We start from the raw sequence: 20624 nt of genomic DNA on the forward strand, positions 1-20624 counted from the left end.
TAAGGATACATATCTTTTTAAAAATCCGGGTTGTCAGTATTTATGATCATGTTTTCCAAGACCAGTACAATAGAAGGGGGGAAAAATCAGTCCTAAATTACCCTACATAACATTGAAACCACACATCAAATAGGTCAGTTTGGGGTAAACTAGCAGAGACATGCTATGGATGTGTTAGGTTATAGAAAAGATACTTTTCTGTATTTATTTGATGAAAAAGATAAGTGAAGCACTTTTTCAAATTTCTTAGTTCCGTCGATGGCATCAGCACTGTGCTGACCCATCCGTGGGATGGGTGGGCGGTGGGGAGAGGGAGGTACTAAACATTCTCTGCGCACGATTTTAAAAGGGAGCCTTTCCCCACTGGGTGAGAATCCACAAAGAACAACGTGTTGATTAACTAACTACCCCCGCTTGACAATTTTCTAAATGAAAACAAAACCATAGCAAACAAAGTGTAGGAAAAAGTCAACATGAGTGGCAATGGATGAGGTGAACATCCATTTATCAAGTTCAACGATAACAAATCAGCCTTCATGCAATGCCTGACCTGGAGAGAATCCATAAGCAATTCGAAAACTGGAACTACCATAAAAAATATAATAAAGAATTATTTCGCCAATCGGTGTGATAAAGGAAGCTGTGTAATAGCACTTGGCAGTGGCTCCAGAGCAAACAATTCAGTAAACAAATGAAGTCATGACAAGGGAAGGTCATAAAGCAGACTCTGAATGTGGCCAATGAAAGTGAAATTAGATTTTTTTTTTAATGGCTGTAAATACAAATGTTTGTCCTTAAGTAACACTGCCTTTTTTTCTAAACCTGGGTTGTAAGATCAGTGATAGCATCAGGACATTATCGACTTCCCAACTGGTTCTTTTGGACTACCCGTAGATGCTATCAAAAAGGGACGTTCTCAGAGGCATAAAAGAAAAATTTTTAAAAATCCATTATGCGTAAATTCAAACATATTTTATCTGTGACGATATTCACAATTTTAACAATCGTCGGAAGCATTTAATAGTCACACACTAACACCACCAAAAGAGTGAAAGAAGTTGTCCCAGAACACAAAACAGAAATCAGAAAGTCTTAGCAAGCCCTCCCATCTCTTCAGCCTCAGTGTAGGAATCACTCCTCATGTGGGTATTGAAGAGTGGTTGCTTTTATCTTTAAACAACCCTGTTGTTTGAATAGCTATGCTCCAGGCCTCACATTTGAACCATTTGTTTTACCAGCTGTTTCTAAAAATATGTTCATGATAGAGACCTTTTCTGTCTTTAAAATTGCTTTTGTTGAGGGCTTTCTCCCCCTTACACAAGAGAAAGGGTAGAGATAGGGAAACGACATCTGCTGAAATACTTCCGAGCTTCAGGGAAGGACTGTAGTCATAAGCTGCACTTGAAAAAAAGAAAGAAGAAGAAGAAACACCGAAAAACTGATAAACTAATGACTGAAGAGACTACAGCATTCTTTTGGACTCAAGGTGATCAAATGTTTTAATTCGTTCCTACAATCTCTGTAGCAGTGGTGACAGATGTTCCCTACAAGGCAGAGAGTCTCAATTAATCTACAGCTGGTTTAATTTTCTGGACATCCTATCAAGGGAGAGAAGGAAGAACAGGGAGGTAGAGAGAGAGGAATGCAAAGTTTTTAATTACTCCTTTGCAACTGCCTCCTCTCCTCTCTGTATTCCCTCCAACAAGCAGATGTACAGCTGAGGGTCGTCAGGCAGCGGAGACCACACGGCACCTCAAGTCTGGGATATAAAATCAATCAGATTCCCAAGTGTCTGCTGAAGGCCACTTCACATCCCATCTGTGTTTCTGGTTTCCGAGCACAGAGTCCTAGTAATGGGTCATTTACAGGCTACCTCATGCCTCTTGCTGCTATGTGACCACCTGGTACATCCATGGGCCATTTGTCACCTGATGAACAGGACTGACTTCAGGGAGCTGGTGTGTGCTCAGCGTTACAGAGCCCTCCCTATCACCCTCATCATCCTCTTGAGTTCCTCCAGCAGCTTCCTTGCAGAGCCTTATACCACCGACTTAACTCAAACTCATGGGAAAAGCAGGAATTCACTTTTTTTTTTCAAATTACTGGTCTGGCAGAATTCTTATGCCTAAATATTCTCAAGATTCCACTTGCTGGTCTTCTAATATAGCCATATATCTATATTTATATGGAGATATATATATATATATATATATATATATATATATATATATATATCTCCTTATTTTCTGATAACACATACTCTACATAGAAATTCTGAAGAATGGATAACAAAATAAAATAAAACAAAATAAAAATCACCCACTGGCTAAATTAAGTGTAACATTTTCAATATTTAGATAATAGATTCTGCTAAGCAAGAGGTTATTGGTATAGATTAGCCAAGAGAGAAAAAGGAGGAGGAGATGAGAACCATAGATACAAGCCAGTAACTGCTTTTAGTACAGATCATATCCTTTCTTTTGGCTGGGCACTAAGGGTTTTGACTTTCTTTTGACACAAAGATGGATCACATTAGCTCAAATGTAGATTAATTCAGCATGGCAAAATAGCTCTCCCTACTCTGCTATGAGGGTTCAGATGGAAAAAAAATCTCAATTTAGATTCCATTCCTTAAGCATTTCTATTTTTCTTTAAGTCTGTTTATGTTCTAAACTGATTTTGGTTTTCTCATAACATTTATTCTGGAATTTTTTGGGAATCTCCTATTTTGTGCCTTTCATCTATATCTTTGTGCTGGGATTCAAAAACTATCTTAATACTTAATAGCGAAGTGACCTACACACAGGATAACTTCCTGGGTCCTCAGTGAAAACTTCCTGGGGCTTGATCTTAAGATCATCTGGTTCATAATAAAATTTTAGATTTTGGTCTTTGGTCTTTAAAATCTATTAAATCTAGTGTGCCAGTATAGGGAATACCTTAAATCTCATTTTCTGGTTTCTAGATGTTGGTTTGTTTGCTTTTACAAAAACCAGTAAAATGTGAAAAAAAAATAAAATCTTTGGGGAAGGAGTAATATCCAGTTGCCAACACTTATTTGCTAATTAAAGATGCTACAAACTGTGAGAAAACATTATTTTTGTGAAAGACGTTGATTTAACCATCAAAAAGGAGAAGATACAATCTCAGAATACAGGGCAATTCTATACGTTTAACTTTGTGGAAATTCTATATATACTGTTCTGACTTTTCCTATTTCACCATAAGTTTTGGCTTGGCTTGTCACTGGTTTTACATTTGAGCTTTGGAACCATAGTTCCAGTTTGCTAATCATCTGTCTTCGGCGTAGGAAGGTGACAGCAGGAACAACTAACTCATCACTAAAGCATATGCTGATTGAGCCTGTACCATAAATCACTTCTAATCCCCACTAATTGCTTCGCCTTTTGTCTGTAACCTCTTGCTGGCTCCCCCTAGTGGCCAGTACAATAGAGAGTTACAGATCTGACCCCTCAATGGTCAGTAAGAAGAAAATCAATCTTTTACACATCCTCTGTATTTTGTGTTGGATACTATCTCAGTTTAAAATAAAATCTGAGCTTTTTTTTTTTTTTAACTTGATACATAGTATCAGTAAAATGGCATGGGTTATGGATTTAGGACACTCGGGATTTAGTTCTAACTCTAACACTAGTTCAGTGATCCTCAGCAAATCAATTTACCTATGTAGGTTTTAGTTTTGTCGCCTAAGACAAAATAATTATAATGAACTCTTAAGTTCTTCAAGTGTATACTCTAGAGTTGTATAAACGTCAGGATTATAATAAAAGAAAAAAAAATACAGAAAAGACATTTAGGCTATGGGAGTTTGGAAGAGGAATTTCTGGGTTTAATTTGTTACTCAGTGTTGCCAAGTGGTACCTTCACCAGATCTTCTTAGAGCACACTCTTCAAACTTTATGATGGGGTAAGACCTGAAGGAATTTTTAAAGATAGGATGAAAAACACTGTGTGTCATTGCTGTATTCTGTTTGACTTTCATGGGGTCTGTTTTTGTTTTAACATCTTAAATATATTTAATTTCAATGCTGTTCAATGAGGGCACACTCTCTCCAGTTTATCAGTTCCTGCTATGGATGACTGTGTGAAATCTGGTCTAGCAGATTTTCATATTACCCGGATGGCCCCTGGGGACTGAGTTTGCCCGTTTGCTTTATAGGGAAAGCCTGTTAACGCATAAGCAGAAATAAATAAAGAAATAAACAAGCATGCAAACAAAAAAAAGCTAAACCAACCAATCCAACCACACTGTAAGATAGCAGGCTACTGCAGGCATGATGAAGGAAAAAGAAATCAACTTTCTTTTGTTACGTTCCTATCAGGTCGTCTATCGATAGGCCTTAATTTACCCTTGTTTTATTACTGTTTTCTACAGTTCCCTTTATCTCAGAGACTTCTTAAAACACTAATTTCAAATTATATTGTTTTAGAAGCTAACCCTTAACACCTCCTGCCTCTCTTAAGGGCTCCCTTTTTCTTGTCTCCCCACATTATCCTTCATTTTGTTTTCTGCTTTCTTTCTGAGCCAGCTGAGGACCTTAGAACTCAACAGTACCACATCAGGGCGCCTTGCTAACGGAGAAAGCTCCTCGTATCTTCACTAAGCATCCCACCTCCCCAAAGTGAATCTTACACTCCCCCTGGGGCTGGGACACATCAGGTTCTGGCTTCACAGTCTCCCTGATACTCATGAAAGGTTTTCTCATGTTTGTTTTCCATCGATTTCTAATGTTAAAGATGCTAAGGGACTAAGCACTAATTCATAAAATAAAATCCTTAAGTAACAGATGCCATTTCCGCAGTCATACTAAATATGGCATTGAGGCTGTATTTTCATAGACTGTTCCTGCCTAATCTGCAGCCAGGTGGTAGAAGACATGATTCTCCTCAGGACAGAAAGAGAGCTCCTTTCTGTGCCCCGTCACATAATCCCTTACCTCGGACACTCAGGGGGCCAAGACATAAATAAATGCTTTTGTCCTCAATGCAGGAAGGGATCCTGTATATTGTGTCCCTTCAATTTTGTCTGCCCCATTCAGTTCCTGTCCCAGTGTCACCAAGAACGTTTTTCTCACTTTGCTCCGCAAAACTTATAAAGCTACAAATCAAAAAGTATGGGGAAAGAAGAGGTTCTCAGCAGGTTGCAAATATCATATCTCAGTCATTTAGACATTTGTCAGCTCAATAACCCACAGCCAAGGTTTGGGGAAGAATTACTGGGATGTGACACAGCATGTGGGCTGGAGTTCAAGGAGTCGACTGCCAAAGAGGTCTGGAAGCAGGGGAGAAGGCAGCCCATACCCAGCTGAGGCAGGGAGTCCAAAAGATAGATTTGCAAAAGGAAGGGCAAAGCATAAAAGTTTTAGAAAGAAATGCAGTGTGCACGGGGAGTGGAGATGACCCTGGTGGTGAATGTTTGCTTGTTGTCCTGTTTCAAATCTGAGATAATGACGTGTTGGAAACAATGAGTTTTTTGTGTGTTTTTTTTTTAAGATTTTATTTATACTCTGTATTTTGTGTTGGATACTATCTCAGTTTAAAATAAAATCTGAGCTTTTTCTTTTTTTTTTTTTAACTTGATACATAGTATCAGTAAAATGACATGGGTTATGGATTTAGGACATATGGATTTAGGAGCACAAGCAGGGGGAGCAGCAGGCAGAGGGAGAGGCAAGTAGAGGGAGAAGCAGGCTCCCTGCTGAGCAAGAAGTCCAATGTGCGACTCCCATCCCAGGACCCTGGTATCATGACCTGACCCGAAGGCAGACACTTAACTGACTGAGCCACCCAGGTAGCCCAGAAACAATGAGCTCTTAATGTCCTATCATATCCCACGTGGTCTCAGGAACTTAATGGAGAACTCAACAAATTTGTGTTAATACGGCAACAGAATGAACAAGAAGGACTCACGTACACGTATTTAGGTGAGGAATTTGTAGTCACATATATACGACTATCAGAAGCCTATCAGATGTCCTTAGCTCAGGGATCAGCAGACTGCCAAATCCAGTACGATGCCTGCTTTTGCAAATCAAGTTTTACTGAAACATAGCCATGCTTGTTCATTTGTGAACTGTCTGCGGCTGCCTCTGTGTTACAACAGGCCTGAGTAGTTATGATGGGTCATCTAAGACTCTTAAAATCTAAAATATTTGCTCTCTATCCCTTCACAGAAAAAAGTCTGCCTGACCTTTGCTCTGAGTGATGGATGGGACAAATTGGAACACTTGGCGATACAATGTTGCCAACTGTCATTATCTTTCAGCAGAGAGGTGCCTCTGTGTTTCAGAGCTAAGAGGGCGGTGCAACTATTGGGCGATGGAGGATGACTCAAGTGTTCCCAACTCTAACATTTTCTGGTTTAGAAAATGTTTAGAAAATCTGGCTTCAGGACTGGTCAGGACCGATATAGTTTGTAATGAGACACTCAGATGCTTGGGCGAGCTCTAGTTTCCTTGGAAGGATTCTAATAAAAGCAAGCACAGCTTTAAAAAGATGCTTTCTTTTTAATTGTGAATTTTAGTTCTTAATAAATCCTTTCAAGATCCTTTTCTTGCAAAGAAAATTTAAGGACCCAAAAAAGTTTGGTTTTGGGTTTGGGAGGAGGTTTGTTGTTGTTGATTTTGATTTTTTTTTCTTTTTAATAGTCTGAGATCCATAATGTGAGAAAATAAGAAAAATGGGGGACTGAGAAAGATGTCCTCTGCCACCCATGTTCACTTATTTTGTTGCTTTCTATTATCTGTAACATCGAAAACACTGTGTTCCAAGGAACATAATTATTTCAGAAATAAAGAAAATGCAGCATCTCACTCTAAGAGCCTCTGTCTTCAGAGGGGCTGTTGTCTGATCAGATGTTCTAAATAGGACCACTGGTGAGTCACGGGCGAGAAGCCCCAGCGCACAAATTATTACATAGGAGAAATCGAGAGGGGATAACCTCGTGTAAGTGGTGGCACTGGCCCTGAATATGGGAGCCATTCCACCGAACAGGAAAACAGGGCAAGTTGTTTCAACCACAGCTGTTTAGATCAATCATAACTGAGCAATTTCATAACCCCAATCAAGCAATGCTTTTGAAGCCTTTGAGAGACACAGTAATTAATCCACTTAACAAGTATTACCCAACCACTTAATATACTCAATACGCAAACTTTTTGTCATTGTTATGCAAGAAGCCAGCTCTTTTATATATCTGGGTTAATGGGGAGTAAGTGTTATAGAATAAGAGACAGTATTGCCTAGTGACTAGTGTGCAGGCTTAAGGGCTGGTTGGCTCGGGTTCAAATCCCATTTCTTCTGCTTCCTTGCTGTGTGGCCTTGGACAATTTGCTTAGCTCCTCTGTGCCTCAATTTACTCATCTTTAAAATAAAAACGATAATCATAGCCCTTCACAAGATTGCCATGAGGACTAAAGAAGTTTAAAATATAAAATACTTAAGACTATCCCTGATTATAATTAAGTGTTCAATGAATATTTACCGAATGAAAGAACACAGAGAAGCAGTGGCAAACCTATAGGAGAAGGCCTAGAAATCAGTTCAGAGGACTCTCTATTCAGTATTATATGTCACTGAAAGTTGACCTAACCCTGACATCAAATCAAAGTAAAATACTGCACTATTGGAAACCCAATCACAGCATTTTTCTCGTCAAATTAGAAGGGCTAATAAGATCCAACACTTTTCCTTTTTAAGTCCCAGATCTCTCAAACTCTTTTACAAAGCCATGATTAAGTATCTAACAGGAAAATAACTTTTTTAAGCTTCAGTCATTTGTCTGTAATACAATGGTTCTCATGCTGTTTTAAGTGTTAGTACACTAGTTTCCTCTATGAGGAAATGTGGAAGGGGCATTGATATATTTCACTGGGTACTTGGTTAATTAACATGCATCAAATACTATAACTAAGTAAAGTTCATTATATTTTACAAGTTACAAAAACATAACAAGTGAGTAATGGAATCGTGCTGGAGGCTACAATTACGTGCTCAGAAATGCATCTATTATGTCTTTCTGAAGCTCAAGCCGCAAAATTTGTGAACCCAGGAACTATCTTATTCCTCTTCAGTGTTACTAAAGGAGGAGTATTTGGCAACTCTATTTTGAGGAAACAGAATTAGTGAAAGCTCCACAAATGAGCCCATGAGAGGTCCACAATTTAGTGTTTTCATAAGTGTTTAATCCGGATCCTCTGCACACATTGCAGTAGAAATAAAATGTGTCCATTTTCAAATGGATTTGGGTTTGAATCTCATCTCTGCCACGAGGAGCAGATAATGCAATCTTGGAAAAGCAGAGTTTTTGAGTTCTTTTCTCAACAGTAAGAGGGCAATCACAGTTTCCCACTCAGAAGAACTTTAAAAAAGTATTAAATAAATTCCATGCATGGTTCTTGAGCCGGGGGTTTCTAGAGTCAGCTCCTGACGGCTAGATTATGAGCACATTTTCAGCAATTTTGCCAGTCGGTTGTTCAACAGTCGTCATCAAAAATGAAAGCATATAAAATTGCAATCAAATACGTTATGACAAAAACAAGGTATTAAAAACCTAAAACTCATTATTTCCTGGTTATATCACTACATTTTACTGTTATCTGTGCTCTCGAGGTGATGATGTCTGTAGTGTCTGTATGGTGAAAATACTACATAATCATGTACTAATGAGCAGTACTTCCCAGTTCTCAGTTTCATGTTGTCATACTTGTGGCTTGAACTCAGGCATGTGGCAATATTTTACACGACAGAAAACACTACTAATCAGGGTTGTGTGTGTGCTGGTTCTTAACACTTATGGGCCAGTTGCTTTCCCTCGTTCATCATGAATACCTCTCCTCCCTCCCTATCACCTTACCTCCCTTTACTCTCTTCCGTCTTCCCTCTCTCCTTTCCTATCTTTTTAAAGAAGTTCTTCTCCATCCACAGTGCCCACTAAGCTCCTCTTGCTTTACCCTTCCCCTAAAGAGCAGCACAGAGCTACCTGGATATGTCTGAGACATCTCATCATAAAACCATACTGCTTTCTCTTTTCCAGATTAGAACCATGGACTTTTAGAATGTTGGAACTATTTTAAAAATCTTGAAACCATTAACCCATTGCATACTTATTTTATATTCTCTTGCTCAACCTTTATGAATAAGGAGGTGAAGTTACAAAGATTCATCTTCATACTATCAGTGTTAAACAAACCAAGTCATTCCAAGTCATCCCACAAATTTTCTGGATCATCAGAAGTATTATCCAGCACCCAAATAATTAACTGGGCACTTTTCTCCACTTCTGTCTCAAGAAATTCAGACTCTATTCTCAGAACTAAAGTTATTATGGATGTCATGTGCTTTAGAAAGAGAAAAGAAAGGATTTAGTCTAAGTCAAAGTGTTGGCTTGGTAATGCTTCCATGAATTAAAAAAATAATATAAAATATACATCATTTGACTCTGAAAGATCAAAAGATGCTCTTACCTCAAAATATGCATGAGGTAGAACCAGTGAGTTAAAAAGCTTTTTTTTTTCTTTTTTCTTTTTTTTTCCTCCAATGTCTTGCCAAACACATTTATATTATATTTTAGGTTAAAATACATAAACATAAATGCATTTCATAATAAAACACATTCCGATTTTCACAAATTCCTTACCAATTCAGGAACAGGCACTGCTCTATATAGTAGAAATGAGCATCCTTTCTTACTAGCATTTTCTGAAAAACCTTTCTGTTCATCTGTTCCTGAAGAAAAGGTTTAACTAGAAGATTGATAATCAATAGAAAAACTCTCCAGAAATCAGCCTTTACGTGAAATCTCTTTAACAGTAATCCCATTTGATTATGCCAAAAAAATCAACAAGGGTTTCCTGTTGTTGTTGATCACGTGGTTGTTTGGCTTTTATCATTAGCAATTTCCCACTCTAAGTTTTGCCCCACTTAGCCAGTAAAAAGCACAAGTTATGACTTCCAGATGCAAAGCACAGTTATCAGCCTTACACTTCGACTGAAAATTTGTTTTGCTTCTTTGTGAAGTTCCCTAGGGGTGAGGTTAAAAGTAGAGACAAGAGGGGAGTGAGAAATAAAGGGAGAGCATTTCAAACCACGTATTACAAACAGAGAACAGAATCACAGAACAACAGCACGACAGTGGACTCCGAGACAAGATGGCAAGACAGATGTACCAGACAAGAGACACATGCTCGACTGCTGGGCCAAGGGAAGCGAACACGAGAACAAAACCATACAGAGATGTGAGAGCAGCTCATGGGGGCTGCCGTGACCCAATGGAAATAATAGGAAAAACGAGAACCCATGAAATTATAACTACGAAAGAAAGTTACCCCCACAACTCATACACTGGACTTGCTGGGTTAGCCTGGTTGTGTCACTTGGATGAAACACAAGATGGCATCGTTACAGCCATGCATTGGTGATGAAGGCCATGGTTAGTTGATTAGCTACAAAACTATCACTGCATGCCACACAATGATCCTAGGCTGGTCCAGAAATAAAAGATATAACAAATATTCTACATCTGCAATAAAATTCTTTTTATGCCATCTGAAATTTGTGGGCAGGAATGTGTTTCTCTGTTGTATCTGGATGTCTATCTGTCTTTCCTTCCTTCTTTCTTTCTTTCTTTGCTGGCTCATCTGTCCTCCTTTCAATTAATTATATTGTCATATGGATGGGGTGGGGGTGGGGAGAAGAAAGGCAAGTGGCCTGTGCAGATATGGGGAAAAGGGAAAAGAAAGGAAATTAAAAGGAAAAATAATATCTATATAGGAGGAAGAAGAGGAAAACACAGTATTTCATTCTTTTGTACACAACTTTCTTGGAATTATTGGGGTTTGTTTTGTTTTGAGCATAAATATAAATACTGGAGGGATATGCTGAAAGGGGAGAAATTAGAGATTAGGATGGCAAGAAAAGATTTTGTTGCCTTGTTTATTTTGTATATCTATGTATCTCTTAATATTTAAAAAATGATTATAATTACCAATAAAAATATAGCAATGAGTTTCACATAGCCATAATGATCAAAATACTAAATGTGAATCAAAACAAAATAAAGTAAATTGAACCACCAAAAATTCATGCGGCACAAGATGAGGTGAAACGACAGAAAATGTTTTTCAAATATATACAAGGCATATATCTATGTATATATATACACAGGAATGTGCATATATGGATAGATATATCTGTATAATTTTTTCTCTCCACCCCTCCCAGGGATAACTGAATTATGGAATCGTCACTGTAATTATGATACGGAAGAAAACAAAACCTAAAGAAAAGTTCGCATGCTTTGTTTGCCAAGTTAAAACAGTATCATGCAAGTCTGTGTTGGCTGATGTAAAAATGGAGGTGTGAATTTCTGTGTAAACACATGACTGATGGCAGGGACTGTTGTTAATCTCTGTTTACATTAGTCTAATATCACTTATACTGTGTCTACATATATATGGCGTGATAGGTACTATACATTTAGTATGCACAGACATTATATACAAATACATATATATGTATATATATATACACACAGTATTTATACTGGGACTTAATGGGAGAAAAAATACAGAACAAAAAGAAAAAAAGAAAACTCATAAAAACCTTTCCTTGGAAACCCAATCCCTCTTTATTAATTTGGAGGGGGGGGCTTGCTTAATGATTTCATTAAGCTCACTTGTTATCAACTACTTGCACTGGCATTTGAAATCAGGAAGTTCTCATGAGTTTGGCTTGAAATTCTCCCTTCATCATGCCCAACCATCTTTACCCTGCTACCCAAGAAGACCTGGTACTAGACCTTACTGTGTGTGTGTTCTAAGACAAGTTTATTACTGAGCTGTACTAATTTTTCAATCATAGTGAATCTGAAATTCTGTGCCCTCAAACTAAGATACAGAGGAGTGATTTTGGGAGGTAAGTGATTCTGTCACTGGTTGGTATCATCTTCTATGATTATTTTCTTGTCCACTCTTAGGGTATGCTATTGCTAAATTAGCAACCTCTCCTCCAAGTTCTGACACTATTCTAGGCATTTCCATTCACTGTCCACACTGGTTCTTCCCTTTCTTTCCTTTTTCTCTTTTTATTCCTTTTATTTTTCTATCTGTCTTCCCTAATAGACTATGAACTCCTTGAAGATGTTTTGTCTTATTTTTGTTTTCCTAGCCTATTCTAGTGCCTACACAGAACAGTCACTAAACGTTATTGCACAAATCATTAAACTTTCAAATGGAAATGTCTGTACTTACACATTGATCTTACTGATTCCCGTCCCTTCTCAACATACCACAAAATCTTGGGTAATGGAAACAGATTTTTTTTTCATTTTTATCATTCTTGTTATTCGATTTACTGTTTTTGTTATGAAAACCATGATAATGGTCAATCCATGAGCCACCTATTTTCTGTACATCATGGCTGAGCTATCAGTCACCTAATTGTGTACTAGCCAATCAGACTTTCCTATGCTTTTATTTCTATTCATACCCTAATTATCAAAGCAATTTACCATTAAGGATTTAAAGGGCACATATTTGCTTCAATAACTTAAAAATTAGCTTGGGTTGAAGTGGAGTTGGGTTATAAGAGAATGATACGATTCACCAACAAGTGGGTTAATGAATGAAAACAGAAATTACACCATTAAATTGGGAACATTATGTGCCCATAAACATACTCTATTAATTTATAAATCACTGGATGAAATTCAAAAATTGGTAGGATTTAGCCTAGATCTCAATGTATGAATACCTATTTGCTTTTGCATACATTAGACATGTATTATAACTCAGATGTAAAAATGACTAATGTCTCTAGCCAACAATGAGCAATTAATGATATTTATATCTATTTATAGTCTTCTTAGCAAAAATAAAACATTTCTGAGATTACTTCCATTATCCCTTTATTAAAAGTGTTTTAAAGTAGACTTGAGCTTCAAGGTGGATCCTAGACACTATGACACTCAGACACTCCTATGGCATTTTATTTAGGCATTTACTATTCTACTATACACTGAATTTTATTTAATTTTATAAAAATCTTTCCGTATGGAAACTCAAGATTGCAAATAGAATCATTATGTCATTAGCCCATATTTCCATGTAGAAAAGTCTTTCTAAAATTAAATAAAAATCCATTTCTTTGTAATAAAAATGTATAAGTTGCTCATGCTTCAAGCTTGCTGAAAACACTAATGACAGGGTATATTTCTATAAACACATAAGACTACACATATCCTGTTTAAAGCCGATGACCAGCACATTTAGTTTTTTTTTAATCTGTGGATTCTGAAAGATAATTCTTATCATTCTAATCCAAAATCAGTATTGTCTTAACATTTCAGCTGCATTTTCCATGGTGATCCAGCAAATAAAAACCTTCAGGATTTCGTGATTTTTAACAATTCAGTGCCAGATTTTCATATTATAAATACTGAGGAATCTCAAACTGATAAAGATTAAGAACCCAGTTCTACCTGGAGAACACAATAAAGCTATGCTCTTGGTGTTTTTCCAAATTTAAATTTCACCCACACTGGGCTGAATATTATTGTGTGACTAACAAAGAGGAGCAAAGTAGCAATAACACCTAATGCAAATGTGAGGACTGTGGATTTCAGGAGTAAAAATACATCTGAGAATCACTCTGGGGATAGTAATTATTTTGTGATCTCAAATTACTGCCAGTAGTTTAAACATCTCCCTCAATCCCACCACTATGCAAGTTGTTTAGCACAGTCCTATTGATGGATGGATGTGTTTCATCCTTATTTCCTTTTACTGTCTGCCCTCTGGTGGGAGGACTGTCCCTTGAGATTTGATCAAAGACCGTTTTAACAAAAGTAGAAGCCAAAAACCTGGCTAATTGACAACCAGAAAAATGTATCCTTGTGTAATGGCTGGATCAATCAATATGGGTAATTGTTACCATGCCCATTTCTCAGGTGTAAAAGGCATTTCTTTTTCTTTTTCTTTCTTTTCTTCTTCTTTTTTTTTTTTTTTTTTTTTTTTTTTTTTTAATCTCTGCTCTGTGACCCCAGCCTTCAGGACTTTAGGATACTGAGACTATAAATATATAGAATTCAGAAAGCTGATAATTTTCAATTACACAAAAGCTAACTTGAGATCACAGTATTTTGATATTATTTCTACTTCCAGAGATGGAGACAGTGGAGGTCAGACCGGGGAAGGGAGAGAAGATTTCTTTTCCATTTGGGGAGTGAATTTTGTTAATTTCTCTATATATCAGAATCAGTTCCCATATTTCAGATCACAAATGTGAATTTACTAAAGATCTTAATTGTAATTTGATTTCCCATATCATTTATCAATAATCCCATTTTCTAGTGGTCACATGAATCCTCCCAGCTTCCTTATTTTTTTTTCCTTTGTTGTTGCATCCAAAGAGGTGAGAACAATGAAACATGAATTCACTGCACAATTTCATATCAATAGAAGCATACTTGGGAAGGAAAGAGTTTGTTTGCGAAGAGACAAGTCTGAAATATTAAACAGACACCAACTTCTTTTGTGGGGAATACAATCCATGTGTACAAATTAGGAAAATTAAAATCCTGACACTCAATTTTAGGTACTTGGTTATTCAAATATTCTCTTGAATATTTTCATTTAATGCAGGTATCTTCGTTATGATTTTATAAAGTTTCAATGCTGGTTTCCCCAGGTAAGTGTTCAGAAAGTGCAATTTGACCCGTGACTCATTAAAAAAAGTAGAGAATTCTTTTTTGAAGAAGAAGAAATGTGGGTTTCTTAGGGTGACATTTATTTCCATGGAATCATATATTTTAAATAATTCAACAGGTTTTATTTAGGTCTTTAAGGGAAGATGAAGTTAGAGATATGAAAAATCTCCGATTTTAACCTAAGATTCTGAGGTATTTTGAGTGTCATATAAATTCAATATAAACACACTCCTTGAGCTTTTCACTTTCTCTCAGGCCTAGGGTTTTTTTTTAATTTGTTTTTTACTCATTACAACCAGAGAGTATTTTACACACACTGGATTTAAAGATTTCTAGACTATCATCAGCCAAACTCCAAAAAAATTGAAGTGGTCCCTAAAGATGATCGGACTGAGTTCTACAAAGGAGGGTGAGCCCTAAGTGCCCATGTGGGTTGTGGGTGTGGCAAGCAATTGCTTACATCTGATTCAAAACCAGGAGTTGTAAAGCCCATTCTCACTTAGCAAAGATTATGTAAGAAAAATAATTCCATTAAAAATTTGATGCCCACATGCAAACAAAAGTTGTTGAATAGAGCGTGTTCTAAACTATTCAAATTTATGAAAAATGAGAGATTTAGTGAGCCTAAATAACTGAGAAAGCTAGAAAATCCTACACTGGCTAACAAAGTGAGAGAAGAAAAGGTCATTGTTAAGTAAGATGAAATAAGGCCTGGGTAATTAACCACATTTAGTATATTTCCATCCAACATCTGGCCTGGAAAAGAGTAAAATTTGAGAAACTGAGGCAGTGCGTTAGAATGTTTGAACCCAGAATTTTAACCTCCATATTCACACAGAATCTCAGACTAACAAATTATGTCAAAGTAATCTAAAACTCACCATTATCTGTTGCTGTATGAGCAACGGAAGATTTCTCTTTCGACAAGGCAAAACCTAGCTCCAGAAATAACTGGTTTAAATTTTTCTGATTTTTAAATCCAGATTGTTCGGTGAAGATGTGAAGGCTACGGAGATACTTCTCATAGAATACAAAAGGCTCAGTATCTCTATGCTTATAACCTTCATCAGTGTTAATCAGGCCCCCAGGGTAAAATCTCTTTGTCAGTAGGAATATCTATCTCCTTCCTGTATTAAATATGCCTCTAATGTATTTCCGTGTATATCTGAATCACTTATCAGGAATACTTTATGGAATAAATAAATTTAGAAAGAAGAAATACTCGTTCTTCCAATGTGAGGAGTTGAATAGTCCCAGGCAGAGGGAATCATGTTAGCTCCTTCAGGACCAACACTGTGTCACTTACCTTATTTATATAACCCCCTCCCACACCCCCTTGCTAAACACAACAGATTGTTTTAAAACCTGCCTTTATCTCCCACCTGCCCCATGTAATTATATTACTCAAGAAATGCTGGCATTGAATTTCTGTCCTCTGCTTTTGAATCAGATGAAACACCTGTGCAGCCACTAAAAAAAAAAAGCAAATGGACTTAGTTTGGAGCCATTCAGGTTTGGGCCTGTTCTGAGTTCAATACCAAATGGCAATATACACCCACAACCTGGGGAGCTGTAGACCTTGTGAAGCAGATCTGGAAAAGCCCTCTGTTTTATTAGGGAGGTTGCTATGGTGATGACCACGCGTAGGAGGCAGGAAGGTAGTAGGGGGAGACAGTGGCGATATTTTGTAATGGCCAAGCCTTAATTTTTGTAAAAAGACTTAAAATCAAGTTTTGAACAACAACGTTGCATATATACAGATATTACTGCTATGAAAGCAAGATAACCAGAGAAAGGATAAACAAAAAATTCAAAGTAAAGTCTAGGTATCTTAAACTATTAGCCGCGAAATCAGTTAATTTAATACATATCTTAGGGGTCATGACATATTCATATCTGAATTCCTAATATCTGTTCCCTGCCTAACATATAGTTAACTCAAAAAATATTTGCTGAACTGAATTATTTTGGAGAGGAAATTTAGGTAACAAAGCTCCTAATTCTATTTTCCAATAGCTTGCTTATGGAAATCAGTAGGACAGGAAGGCCTCAACGCTAGAGATACACTATATCCTGTTCTAGTGCTCAGAAATATTTACTGAATTAATGAATGGATGAATTAATAAGTGACGATACCCAATTCTGGTATAGACTGGATGTATCTGCCTTCCAGTGTTATTAAAACCTCATGTAGTACATCAAGATTATTATCTAATAATCTGAAAAAAATATGACCACCAGGACAGAGTTACTTTCCTTCTATACAACTGAGCTCCTAAAGGAACAGGTCATATTCCAAAATGGAAAGGCCCTACCTATTATTATGTCCCCATGTAATGCTAAAAATAGGAACCCACAGAACTTCCTTGATTCAAAGCCACTTGCAAGATACCAGTTAGAACTTCAACAAAATTTGAAAAGAAAAAAACAAAACAAAACAAAACAGAAAAAACCCGTAAATCATCTTGGGGTAAGAAATGGAAGGTTTTTACTTTTGTTATATATTTTTTTTCACAAACCTTGAATTTCTCTAGAATTAAGCAAAAGAAAATGTTTCATGGCTCACCTTTTTTTTTAAAGAAAAAAAAAATAAAGCAACCCAAAGAAACAACTAGAATATTCTATTTATTTCTCTCAGCCTTTGCAGAAATAAGATCCTAACCCAACTCCAGCTTTTAATTCTATTAAACATACACAGAAATTCGATGATATCTGTTCTCTATTATATATATATATAAATGTTAACTTATAGCAAGTCTCAAAACAGACGACTTGGAAAAATTGATAGGAAATAATCAGGGACTGCAGTTACCTGCTGGACAATATATAGCTCACTATAAAGAAAGACCATAAAATATCAAAATGTATCCGGGTGCAAATGGGTAACACACTGAAGCCTCGAGTGGCCAAAGTCCTCTTAACTTCAGCACGGTAGATACATTTTGAAGCATCTCAGCCGTTGACATGGCATGGTTCCGTACTAATTTTGTGTTTCCTATGCTATATTACTGCACAATTCTCTAAACGCAGAATGAACAAAATTAGTATAAATATAATACCATGTTAACTGCTGCTGCAATCCCATGGAAATTGTGTTTTCTTTTGATTTTTGTTGTTGTTGTTTAGTTTTTGTTGTCTGGTTTGGGTTTCTGGTTTTATTTTGTTTGCCACACAGGCTCAGAAACATTTCAGGACGTTTACATGATCTTTATAGCTCCAGTCTGGGTCCATGATGTTTTGATGTATTCCGATACGGATATCTTCATGCCCCCACCACCCCTTGCCAATTTCATAGTCGCCAGGGCTGCTGTACTTTTCCTGGTCCCATAGTTAATCTGGGTGCCCAATTGCTCAATGTTAGGTGGTACACCAAAGATTTTTCTTTGGGTGTCAGGAACTGATGTTAAATTTCCCTGGCTTCTTATCTGCTCCTTCCATGGGATTTGATGCTTTTGATTATATATTGATATTTATATATGTATGCTTATACATATATAGATATAGGAAATACATTAACACACTATAATATATATATAACACATGTATATTCACATATATGTATGTATTGTTTTTTGCAAATGTAAAAATAAAGCAAGCCAAACAAGACTGACCTAACCTACCTGTACTCGGCTCACATTCAATGAAGTCTTCGTCATCGCTTGAACATTCAGCAGATGAAACAAGGTCATCTGATGTTGGCTGTGTGTGTCAAAGGAAAAATAATGGGGTAGGGGGAAGGGGAAGAGAGAAGAGAGGGAGAGATAAGGAAACCAATGAACAGAAGCATCAAAGACTTATCACGATGTCCTGCTTCCCATCAATTATTATGTTTCTCTTCTCTAAAGAGGGCATGCTGGAGGATAGAGCATTTTAAACTCTCACGCAGCAGTGAATGGCTAAGGCTTCAGACAACCTGTATGGATTTTATGAAAAGCTGAATGACTCCAAGTAGTTCCAGGATGCTCAAGATTATCCCATCCCTGTAAGTCACATTGTACAGCCTGACTCTATTCTGATTTTGATTTCCATTTTGAGACTCTGAAGGGCAAGAGGAAGGCTATACAAATGGTGGGCCCTATAAGAGTGCGAGCCAGCGTGGAAAGGCACTGCAAACTTTGAGAGGGTTTCCATGCATATGGTGTGTGGTCTCAAGTGTATGATTTGGTGGTTGTGAATCTATAGGCAGGCGTAATTAATGAATGCTGTGGAATGCAGTCTGTTCAGGAACAGCATAATGGCTTTTCTTGCTAGCAGCGATCTCTTCATGTAATTGCTGCAATTAGCTGAATTAGTAATGTAGGCCAGCAGAGAAATACCACATGACAGCCTCCGGACACAGGTAAGAGTGTTTCTGATGACAGCAGAAAAAAATCTGGTTGCCACAACAGTAATTCAACTTGTGACACCTTTTTTTTTTTTTTTTCCTATTGGATCCTCTAGAAACCCCCCAATGCCAGGGAATCCACTGCAAGAAATGCAGGAAACTGTGGGTATGGGTAGTGAGAAGGGCCTTTGCTGCACAGAAGACGAGAAGACTACTTTCTGTACCTGACAGAAATTGCATGCACAATTAACACTATTGAATAATTAATCTACAGATCTTACGTAAAAACCAAATTTTTGTCCTACTATGTGCATAGGAGTACTCAGTATATAACAGTTGTTCAATAAATACTCATTTCTTTCCCCCTCTTGATATTAATAATATTAAGTGACTTGCTTGGTTTTATTATTCCCAATGCATTGAAGTCTGAATCCATATTCAAGAAGAAAGAGAAATTAGAAGCCAGATGCTGAGCTAGACATGTATATGTATTTATTAGTTATAACTGTTATTAACTAATTAGATACACTTCTCATAACGGTCCTTTAGGACAGAGTTTTAAGGAGAATTTAAGTTCAGAGGACACAGGACTCAAAAGAAACAGTAAAGATTTGAACAGATACCTCTTAGTCAAAGTCTGCATTTGTGGTTCACATAAGCTCCTTTTATACCCTTCCTCCATGATGTTAGTTTTGGACTGAACTGCGTCCTCCAAAATTCGTATGCTGCAGTTCTAATCCCCCAGTACCTCCGAACAGGACTAGTTTTTGGAGGTAGGGTCTGTGTTAAAATGAGATCATTAGGGTGAGCCAAATCCACTATGCCTGTGGTCCTCAATAAAAAGATGAGATTAGGACATAGACATGCCCAGAAGGGACGGGTGAAGGCACAGGGAGAAGAGAGCCATCCATAAGCCAAGGAAAGAGTCCTCAGAAACAAACAAACAAACAAACAAACAAAAAACAACCCTGCTGACACCTTGACCTCAGCCTTCTAGCTTCCACCGTGGTGAGAAAACGAATTTCTGTTGTTTAAGCCATTCAGTGTGTAGTACTTGGTTACGGGAGCCTGAGCAGACCAATGCACGTGACAACCCATATGCTTAGCATTCCCAGACAACATCCTTTTTGAAATATACACACGAAGCATAGAATTACTGGACACAACAAAGAACAATAGAAAAATCACACTAGGTGGTTGATTTCACTTAACAGACCGTGGTAGAGGAGAGGGGCCTTAAACACTGTTATTGATCGTTATTCTACATTTGACAGGGAGATACTTCAACCCTGCTCCTCCTTAAAGTTAAAAGAAAAAGAATTTTCAAACATATATATTTTTTTCAATTAGACACGACTGCAGGGTGCATTTCATTGCCAGCAACTGGAGCTGGCAGTTGTGTCCCAGAGTCACCCTGATCGGTGTTAGAAAAAAGGTGAGCATGCCTCCTTGGAGTTTCCTGTTGTGACTGAGCCTTCTGCACGCCCACTTTCGGTGACTTAGGGAAGGGAGGTTTTAAGGGGATACACGTTCACTGCAGGACTGCAGAAGGCAATCACAAGAGGCAAACAGCCT

At 37.3% G+C, this 20624-nt stretch overlaps 1 protein-coding gene across 14 annotated transcripts in view; it reads right to left on the reverse strand.

Moving 5' to 3' along the window:
- NRXN3 (neurexin 3) overlaps nt 1-20624 on the reverse strand; it is a gene marked incomplete at both ends in the record, with an annotated part of 1490367 nt that overhangs the window by 30705 nt on the left and 1439038 nt on the right. For 9 of the 14 annotated variants that reach the window (XM_080809449.1, XM_080809437.1, XM_080809438.1 and 6 more), the window contains one exon: nt 18346-18424. In XM_080809449.1, coding sequence (XP_080665575.1) covers nt 18346-18424 — 79 coding nt within the window. Of the gene's footprint in view, nt 1-18336; nt 18425-20624 lie in introns of all 14 variants that reach the window. The other 5 variants (XM_080809442.1, XM_080809441.1, XM_080809439.1 and 2 more) reach the window with 1 other exon arrangement.

This window comes from Martes martes, assembly GCF_963455335.1.
Source record: "Martes martes genome assembly, chromosome: 7".
Classification (NCBI taxonomy): Eukaryota; Metazoa; Chordata; class Mammalia; order Carnivora; family Mustelidae; genus Martes; species Martes martes.